Source organism: Mastomys coucha, unplaced genomic scaffold (assembly GCF_008632895.1).
Source record: "Mastomys coucha isolate ucsf_1 unplaced genomic scaffold, UCSF_Mcou_1 pScaffold5, whole genome shotgun sequence".
NCBI lineage: Eukaryota > Metazoa > Chordata > Mammalia > Rodentia > Muridae > Mastomys > Mastomys coucha.
The window spans coordinates 55,644,884-55,654,691 of record NW_022196911.1 but is presented as its reverse complement, the minus strand read 5'-3'; the positions used below and the strand labels follow the sequence as shown (position 1 = coordinate 55,654,691).

The 9,808-nt window shown below is 46.7% G+C and overlaps 2 protein-coding genes across 3 annotated transcripts in view; one reads left to right on the top strand and one right to left on the bottom strand.

Moving 5' to 3' along the window:
* Positions 1 to 8,936, bottom strand: part of Gid4 (GID complex subunit 4 homolog) — a 27,371-nt gene extending 18,435 nt beyond the window's left edge. Inside the window, exons 1-2 of the mRNA XM_031351223.1 lie at positions 8,233 to 8,936; positions 918 to 977 (exon numbers count right to left, since the gene is read on the bottom strand). Coding sequence (XP_031207083.1) covers positions 918 to 977; positions 8,233 to 8,421 — 249 coding nt within the window. The 5' untranslated portion in view covers positions 8,422 to 8,936. The remainder of the gene's footprint in view (positions 1 to 917; positions 978 to 8,232) is intronic.
* Atpaf2 (ATP synthase mitochondrial F1 complex assembly factor 2) overlaps positions 8,108 to 9,808 on the top strand; it is a 17,706-nt gene continuing 16,005 nt past the window's right edge. The window contains exon 1 of one of the 2 annotated variants that reach the window (XM_031351222.1): positions 8,108 to 8,407. Coding sequence is in view for 1 of the 2 variants with exons in the window: in XM_031351220.1 (XP_031207080.1) it covers positions 9,194 to 9,353 (160 nt within the window). In the remaining variant the exon portion in view is untranslated. Of the gene's footprint in view, positions 8,408 to 8,790; positions 9,354 to 9,808 lie in introns of those variants that run through there. The other variant, XM_031351220.1, reaches the window with a different exon arrangement.

Below are 9,808 nucleotides of genomic sequence, written 5' to 3'. Positions count from 1 at the left end.
AACTCAGAAATCCGCCTGCCTCTGCCTCCCAAGTGCTGGGATCAAAGGCGTGTGCCACCACCGCCCAGCATTCTTTTCTATCACTTTCTACATATTTCTCTGAGACAGGGTCACCTCCTGAACCTAGAGTTGGTGTTTTCTTGGCTAGGCGGGAAGCCAGCAAGCTCCAGTGATCCTTTAGTCTCTGCCTACGTTGGAGGTGAGTTTATAAAGGTGCACTGGAGGGCTGGGGAGATGGCTCGGTGATTATGTAACACTGACTGCTCTTCCAGAGGTCCTGCATTTAAGTCCCACCACCTACATGGCAGTTCACAACCATGTATAACTGTCTGTATCTGTAGTTCCATGGGACCTGATGCCTTCTGGTGTGCAAATGTAAATGCAAACAAAACACCAATATGTGTAAAATAAATCTTTTTTTAAAAAGTGCCCTGATGACAGCTTATTATGTGAGTGCTATGATTTGATATCTGGTTAGCATGCACTTTTAACTGCTGAGCCATCTCTCTAGTCTACATAATTTTTCTTAAAAATTAACACTGCCAGATATGATAGTACATAGCTATAATCTTAGCATTCCAGAGGTTGAGACACGTAACTCGAGTTTGAGATCAACCTAGGCTTTTCTGACTCAAAGATCAATCATAAATGACTAATCAGTCATGCTGTGATTTGCGAGGGCTGTGGGTGTAGCTCAGTGGTTGAGTGGAGTGCATGCTGAGTCTTCATTTCCTCTACACTGAGGACCAAAGGGGAAAAATTGTGACTGTGTACATTTGCAAATGGACAATCAAAACTGCAGTGATTATGGTCCACATAATCAAAAGAATTACACCATGGGATGGCTGTACTGGACTTTCTGAGCTGCTGAGCAGGCCACTCACTTTCCTATCCCAGATCTGGCAGGAAGCACTTACCTCTGTAAGGCCTTTAATCTTCAGGTACCCACAAAGGTAAGAGTTCCCAGTGTCCACGTGCTGTAAAGAAAAGACAGTGTTTACAAATGAGCCCCTGGGGTGCTTCAGAAATCCTGTAAGACCAGTGGTCAGCATGCACCCAGCACAATCCAAACCTCAGCCGCCTTTGGTACCTTCAGTTTTGACTGACAGTGAAAATCATCTCAGGGGCTAGAGAAATGACTCAGTTATTAAGAGCATTTACTGCTCTTCCAGAAGATCCAAGTTTAGTTGCCAGGACACACATCAGGTGGTTCACAACCATTTGAACCTCTAGTCCTAGGGGATCCATCGCCTTTTGGCCTTCATGGGCATGTGCATTCATGTGCACATTCCCACATGCAGGCATACATATATATCCCAGGTCTCCCTCACTCCCTTTGGCCTTCAAGATGTGCCTTCTGGAACTGCCTGTTTGTTCATTTTCTGTACACTTCTCTCTCATTTGCAGATTGTGTGCATTGTTATACACAATATTCCTGTATTCCCAGAGCCATCATTAACCCTAAGTGTCTTGCTAGATCATTTCCATCTCTCTGCTACTCAGTCACTGGCTTGGGAGAGCTTTTCCTGCCCTCTTATTGACCCTAAGCCTCAGCCTGAATTATTTCCTTATGAAATGAGCAGAATATTTAAGAATAACTTTTTTTTTTTTTTTGGTTTTTCAAGACAGGATTTCTCTGTATAGCCCTGGTTGTTCTGGAACTCACTCTGTAGACCAGGCTGGCCTGGAACTCAGAAATCCGCCTGCCTCTGCTTCCCAAGTACTGGGATTAAAGGTGTGCACGAGAATAACATTTTATGAAGAGTTAGAAGTAATTAATTTTAATTATGAACCCAGATGCCACCCAAAATTTTATGAATGTTGGTTTGGCTTATTTCATAAAGACTTTTTTTCCTCCCAAAGACATGTATCACCATATAGTTGACTGGCTTCAACTCACAGAAATCTACCTGCCTCTGCCCCTCTAGTGCTGGGATTAACAGTGTGTGCTACCATATCTGGCTTAGAGTTTTGGACTTTTTGTGTTTTAATGTGTATGAGTGTTTTGCCCATATGTATGTTTCTTTCTCTTTTTTAAACTTCTTTTTAAAGATTTATTTATTTTATGTATGTGAGTACACTGTTGCTGTCTTCAGACACACCAAAAGGGGGCATCAGATCCCATTACAGATGGTTGTGAGCCACCATTTGATTGCTGGGAACTGAACTCATGACCTCTGGAAGAGCAGTTGATGCTCTTAACCACTGAGCCATCTCTCCAGCCCCACATGTATGTTTCTGTACCACATGTATGCTTGATGCCTATGGAGGCCAGAAGATGACATTAGACCCCCTAGAACTGCAATTAGATATGGTTATGAGCTGCAATGTGTGTGTTGGGAATCAAACCCACGGTTCTGGAAGAGAAGCAGAGCTCTTAGCTGCTGAGCCATTTCTGTAGCCTCTGGACTTTGAGCCTAAGACAGGTAGAAGGGGCAAGGAGATTTTAAGGCTTGGCAGCCACAGGTCATTAATCATTTAGACACTGTCAGATGCCTACTCGACAACCAACCTTTTTTTTTTTTTTTTGGTTTTTCAAGACAGGGTTTCTCTGTGTAGCCATGGCTGTCCTGGAACTCACTCTGTAGATCAGGCTGGCCTAGAACTCAGAAATCTGCCTGCCTCTGCCTCCCAAGTGCTAGGACTAAAGGCGTGCGTCACCACTGCCCAGCTAACAACCAACTTTAAGAAAAAAAAACAAAAAACCAACAACAACCACAACAAGAATCAGGCTAGCAGAACCTAGGTTTTGTTTTGGTACCTACCCTGATTATAAGACCTGGCCATTTTTAGTGGTATGGACCCCCAACACCCGTGAGTCATAGCTGCAGGGATGAGTGACTCCAATCTGGCCAATAAAAATTTAAGTGCTTCGGAAGGAGCACTAACATTTGAACAGGCATCTGTGGAACAAGAGTCTCTTCCTTTCTCTCATGGTGGGAATAACAACATGCAGCATTCAGTCTCAGGAGACTGAATACCAAGAGACCAGCAGGAGAAATAGACCAGGAAATGCTGGGGATGGCAGCCCAGTAAGATAGATGGAGCTAACCCATTCCAGGATCTGGAGCCATATGCTAATGTCAGACCGTAGATCATTTATTGATCCCGTATACTTCTTTCTGTAATTCTCTTTCTTTCTTCCTTTCTTCCTTCCTTCCTTTCTTTCCTTCCTCCCTCCCTCCCTTTTCTTCCTTCTTTCCTTCTCTTTTTTTTCTCCCCAAACAGGGCCTAATAGCTCAGGGAGGGCTTCAGCATTCATTACTTAAAGTGACTCTAATTATGATAAACTCTGAAACTGCCTATTAACTTCTGAAAGCAAAACAAAGCACGGAGGCACTTGGAGCATATGTGTTAAGTGAGGTTTCTAAGAAACTAAAAAAGTTTTATGGCACCTATCAAATTCTAAAAAAAAGATTTTATTGTTTTTAATTTTATCTATGTCTATATGTGAGTATATGCACATGAAAGAAGCCAGTGTCACAGCCTCCTGGAGCTGTGGGACAAGCTGTGAGCTTCCAGACATGGGTGCTGGGAACTTGGGTCCTCTCAAGAGCACTCTGCTCTTAACTGCTGAACCATCTCTGTAGCCCCACCTATCAGGTTTCCATCTCGAACACAAATCAAATATTAAAGTAGTTCTTAAGAACTGTAATGAACCTATTTAGCCAGACGATGTCAGCACCAAAGCAAGGAGGCTCCAATGAAGCCAAAAGGTTTGTCACATCTTGGTGCTGGCATCAGAGGTAATCCATGCAAAAAACTGCCAAAGTATTTCAGCATCTTCACTTGCTGGCCTTAGCACCGGAACTAGGTAACACAGCTGCTTCACTCACATGCTTCAGCAAAAATTTTTTATTAAAGGCCACTCTGAGCCTGAAGCCTTAAATCCTACTTTTGTGGTTCTTTTTTGTTTGTTTGTTTTTGTTTTTTTGAGACAGGGTTTCTCTATGTAGCCCTGGCTGTCCTGACACTCACTCTGTAGACCAGGCTGGCCTCGAACTCAGAAATCCGCCTGTCTCTGCCTCCCAAGTGCTGGGATTAAAGGCATGTGCCACCACTGCCTGGCTCACTTTTGTGGTTCTTATAGAACTCAATACAGTTTGTGGTTTTCAGAGCTAAAGGCTATCAGATGGAAGAAATACTTGCTAATAAGATTAAAAACTGAAGTGTACACTGCTTCACATTTGCATGCTTATCAATCAGAATTTCTATCTGGTCTCCATTCAACCACATCCTTCCCATTCTTCCCAAATTGATCTTGATGATGATGGGTGAACTAAAATCACCCTACATGCACACAGCTCTTACCAGTGAAGGGGTTGACATCTCAATGTGAAGGTAACAAGGCAAATGTTTAGCAAGGAGGCCTCTCAGCACAGCTGTGTCTAACAGCCACTCTTTTAAAATATTCCTTTCACAGGGTCCTGGGCTTTACACTACTGGTGACTTATGGGATGGCATAGAGGGAAATAGTCATAGAACAGGGGGAAAAGATCTTGTTGGAACCTTGCATATATTTTTAGTAATTGTTATACTAGAATTTTGAAATAAAAGACGCTATGTGGGTTGCGATCCCCAAAGGGGTCACTATAGGTATCCTGAATATCAGATATTTACAATTCGTAACAGTAACAAAACTACAGTTAAGAAGTAGCAACAAAATAATTTTATGGTTGGGGGTTACCACAATATGAGGAATTGTATTAAAGGGTCACAGCATTAGTAAGGTTGAGAACCAGTGTTCTAGGGGTTGTTGAGATGACTCAGTTGTTAAAGTGCTTGTTATGCAAGTATAAGAATCTGAATTTGGACTTTGAGTATACAAAAGAGCCAGGTGAGGTGGGGCACACCTGTAATTCCAGTGCTGGGGAGGCTCAGACAAGTCAGTCCCTGGAATTTGCTGGCAGTTAGTCTAGCCAATCAGTGAGTTCAGGTTCAGTGAGAGCCCCGTCTCAAAAAATAAGGTGGAAAGCAATAGAGGAAGGCACCTAATATAGACCTTTAATCTCCAGGTGTATAAGCACATTGGCACTCACAGGCATGTGTACACCCCCCACTGTTCTGAAAATACAGGAAAAGTCATACGGCATCTTTTGTGACATTTCTATTAAGACTATGAGATACCATTTCATACTCACTGAGAAGACTATAATCAAAAAAGTTTGTAAAGATGTGAAGAAGTTGCAGCCCTCATATGCTGTCAGAGGAAATATAAAATGGTGTAACCACTTTATAAACCACTGGTAGTTTCCTAAAGTATTAAACCTAGAAATACTATAAACCCCAGAAATTCCATCTCTAGGTTATCTATATTTACTCACGAGAAACAAAACTATGTGCACATAAAAACTTGCATACAGCTGGGCTGGTAGTATATACATATAGTCCTAGTACTTGGGACAGTGGAAGTAGGAAGGTCACTTGGAGTTAGGGGTTCAAAGCTAACCTAGGCAATATACAGAGATGTACACCTCAAAATCAAAAATCTGTATATGAATGTTCACAACAGCAGAAGTGATAACAGCCCCAAAGTAGAGATAACTTAAAAGTCTATCAGCTGATCAATGGCTAGACAAAATATAGGCAATATTTACAAAGAGCAACAACAGAAAGTAATGAAGTACTGACACGTGCTGAGACGTGGGTGAGCCCTGAATATTTGCTATGTAGAGAAGCAGGTCACGAAAGGAAAACTACGTGAGCCTATTTCTACAACATCTGCAGAACAGGTAAAAGATGAATCTAAGTTTTTTGTTCATTTTTGAGAATGGGTCTCATTCTGCCGCCCAGATACTGGCCTTCTGAATTTTGGAATTGTAAGTGAATACTACCAAACCTGGTCTCTGAATAGGTAAATCTGCAGAAAAAGATTAGCCTAGGATTGGTAAATGTGATGGTTAAGGTGTACAAAGGTTTCTTTTGGGGCAATAGAAATGTTCTAAACTCTGGTGATAGTTGTATAACTTTGTGAACATCCTAAAAACCATTAAGGGTACACCTTGAATAGGCAAACAGTATGGTATGTGGAGTATATCTTAACAAAAGTACTTAGAAGAACAAGCATGTATACTGTCATTGATTTGACTTCAGAGTCCATGCCTTTAACTGCCACATTATTCTGCTTCCTAAAAATAGTTTAAGTGAAAACAAGAAGACCAGGAAAGAAGAATTATGAAAGACAGAACTATTCTCAGAGGGCTGAGTCTAGAGAAAGACCAGTTAACATAACAGTTCTCATGTCCCCACCTGATCATAACAACAATCTCACTGGCTGAGATTAGGGGAGCATTTCATGGCATGACCACCAACCATTCCCACAACTAGGCATTCCATATAAGGATGTGGGCTACCTGATACCTATAAACCATGCCTCTGACTCAATCACTATTTCCACTGACTCACAAGGTCCCTGACAAGGTAGGGAACAGACAAATGATAGGAACAGACTTCCCTTTGACACCTGATTGCTCTGGCAGCTATTAACCCATTATATCAGAAATCAGTAAATAGGCATAATTCAGGGCCATTCCAAACATGATCCATGCAGAGAACTCACTTCCAGAATTTTATAATTAATTGAATGAATTAAAAACAAAAAGCCTAATTTTTTCATACTATAGTATCACATCTTGAGGAAAAAAATGATTATCACAGTAGGTAACAAGACTTGAAATAGCTCAGCCACAGCTTTACAATGACAATAAATACTGTAGTTCAAGACAGAACTTTATGGGAAAAAAATTACAAAAAGCTGAGAGAGCTATTCCCACAAATGGTAAGAGAGAAAAGAGCTGATGAGGGTGCTGCAGTGAGGAAGGAGAGACACTCTCATGTCTTTGGAGTGGGAGATCTATTTCCTCAAAAGAATCCGAGATGGGAAATTAGAACAAAGGGTGGTGGACAGTGTACATGTTCACTATACATCTCCCTGGGGCAGCACACACTTCTAAACCTCTAGCAGGGCTTTCAAGGAACAAGACTTGGGGACTACCTAGGAGGGTGGCATTAGGAAAATGCACACAAGGTGGGACAGGGAATAGGTCTTCAGGCAGGCAGTTTAATATCTACAAAGAACAGTATTGTAGAGAGGGGAGATGAAAGAGAAATGTCTACTCCCACCAATCTCCTTCAGTTGGGAAAAGCTTCAAGGGAGAGAGAAAGAGGTGGAGTTCTGGAAAAGAGAGGCCCACAGCAGATGAAGCTGAAGTTTCAAAGTTGTTCAGGGACTGGCAGTCACCAGCCAGTACTCAGATATCCAGGTCAAATAGGGGGAGGTAAGTGGACACAAAACAAAACTGGGTTAGATTTCCCAGTACTTGGGCATCTGAGGGTGGGAGGAAACTCTGGAGCTATGTAGATAAAAATCAGCAACACTACAGCCAGCAATAGCAACCAGTTAGATCAAGGTGCGAGGTCTGGGGGAGAGGCCAGGGGGACTGCCAGGGATGGGAAGTAGCCACAGCGTAGGGTAGGGTAAGAAACCTGGGGCAGGAAGCATAGTGTAGCAGCAGGAGATGACTCTGAACTGACTGACACCCGGCTTTGGTACTGAAAGGCTCGGGGAGACAAGGTCTTAACACTAAGTGGTGCAACTGGAGATATTTGGGCGTGAGTACCGGGTCTTTGGGGAGCCTCAACCTCTGTGGGTTGCCTCGGCCAATGGAGGGAGGTTGCCCACCTCGCCCTAGTCAGGCGTGGGCTGAGTTCTCCTAAGGAGCAAGGTCCCTGGCACTCAGGATGGAGTTGGGGAGGGGGGGGTCAGAGGAAAAGCTTCATTCTGGGAGAATGTGACACTGGTCGCTACCGAGAGGTACTACTGAGTTTGGGGCAGCCAATGGAGAGTTTTTCAGGATCCGACAGGGACTGGTGGGAGGGCTGGCTGGTATAGGGAGGACAGGACTTGGGAAGAACCGACCCAGGCTAAAAGGACGGCTAGTCATGGGGGTGCTTCCGGATCCCAAGCGGGCGAGTCAAAGGCTCTAAGTGTGGGACAGTCTTCGGGGTCTGTCGGAGGCTGGCCGCTACAGGCTCTGAGTCTAGGGGGGGCTTAGGGGTAGGGTTCGAGAGTGTGACATCAGCTGGGCAGGTCCCGGTGGGAGGCGCCGGGTGCAGGAGGCCCCGGCAGTGAGGGCCTGGTCCGCGGCTGAGGGCTCGAGGAGCCCAGGGCAGGCCCGGCCCGTGAGCGCCGCGAGGAGGCCCTCGGGCTCGGCCTTGCCGCCTGGCGCTCACCTGCAGCACCACCTCTACGTCGTACGAGTTCCCCTTGCTCTTCTGGTGGCCACGGAACTTGGAGCCGCTGTAGAGCAAGCTGGTGGCCACGCCGGGCTGCTGGGTGTTGATGGGCGGCGGCGGGATGAGTGAGGCCGCGGATGTGGCTGACGCACCCGCCGGCGGGGGACACTCGGTGCGGACCGGCATCGCGGGGTCCCCCGGAGCCAGGGCTGGGGGAGGGGGAAGGAACCGCCGCCGCCGCCGCGCGGGAGCCGAAGCTGCGGGGAGGGCGGACCCGGGCGCGCACGCGCGGGGGAGGGGCCGGGGAACCACCCGCCCGCTGCCGGCTGACCGAGCTCTCGTGTCGCCACCTGGACCCCGAGACCTGCAAGAAGGGCCTCCCTGTCCTGAGCTGGGTCCCCCTTCCCACTCGCCCTCGCGGGCGCACACTCACACACACACGCACACACACACACGTGCACACATTCACTCATATACACACACACGCGCGCGCACACACATACACTCACACACACGCACACACACTCACACACACACACAAACACACACACACAGACACACACATACACACACACACACACACACACAAACACACACACTCTGCAGCTTCCAATTGGCGCGGGCGCGTCGGAGAGGCGGGAGCAAGCTCACGCGGCGCTTCCGCCCATTGGCGGACAGAGAAAGCACGTGGCGCAGTGCGCGAACGGCCCTCTGGGACTTGTAGTTTTCTTCCCGTGGCGCGGCATGGAGGGGGCGGGGCGAGCACGCTTATGATGCTGATTGACGGGGGCGGGGGCGGGGCGCAGGGCGCGCGCGGCTGCGACGGCGCGCCGTAGGTGTCACTAGGAAGATGGCGGCGTGCTGAGGCGACTGAGGGCTTTGAAAACCTTGGTGAGGGGTTTCCGTACAGAGCCAAAGAAGGCTCTCTTCGCTCTATTCCTGTACTCTCTTTTCACGTATGAGTCCACCCAGGCCCTTGGGCACGATGTGGCGAATCTACCCCCGGCTGAGGGACCGGTGGCGCGGTCTCTCGGACTGGCCTCTCAGGGACCCCTCCATCTCAGTGTGGCCGGGGCCAGCTCTGCGGCCTCCGGCCCGGGCCTACGTCCCGCCAACAGGTGAGGCCCAGACATAATGTTACTTTTTGGTCAGGAGCCAAGTCGGGCTCACCTGGTGTAAGGTTTGTGACATGCAGTGCGGGGTGACTGAGGCAGGGTTAAGGCCCATGAGAATATTTAGAGCAACAGAGTTCTCTTTCAGTTTGAACGATGACATCCAAACCAGTGCGGCGGGCGGGCGGGGGGGCGGGGAGCTTAGGGGACACAGCGTGTCCAGGATAAGAGATATTTGGCTCTTGAGGCTTGAGGCTTTTCTCAATTTCCTTTCTTCTTCTTCTTCTTCTTCTTCTTCTTCTTCTTCTTCTTCTTCTTCTTCTTCTTCTTCTTCTTCTTCTTCTTCTTCTTCTTCTTCTTTCTTCTTCTTTCTTCTTCTTCTTCTTTCTTCTTCTTTCTTCTTCTTTCTTCTTCTTCTTCTGGGGACACAGCGTGTCCAGGATAAGAGATATTTGGCTCTT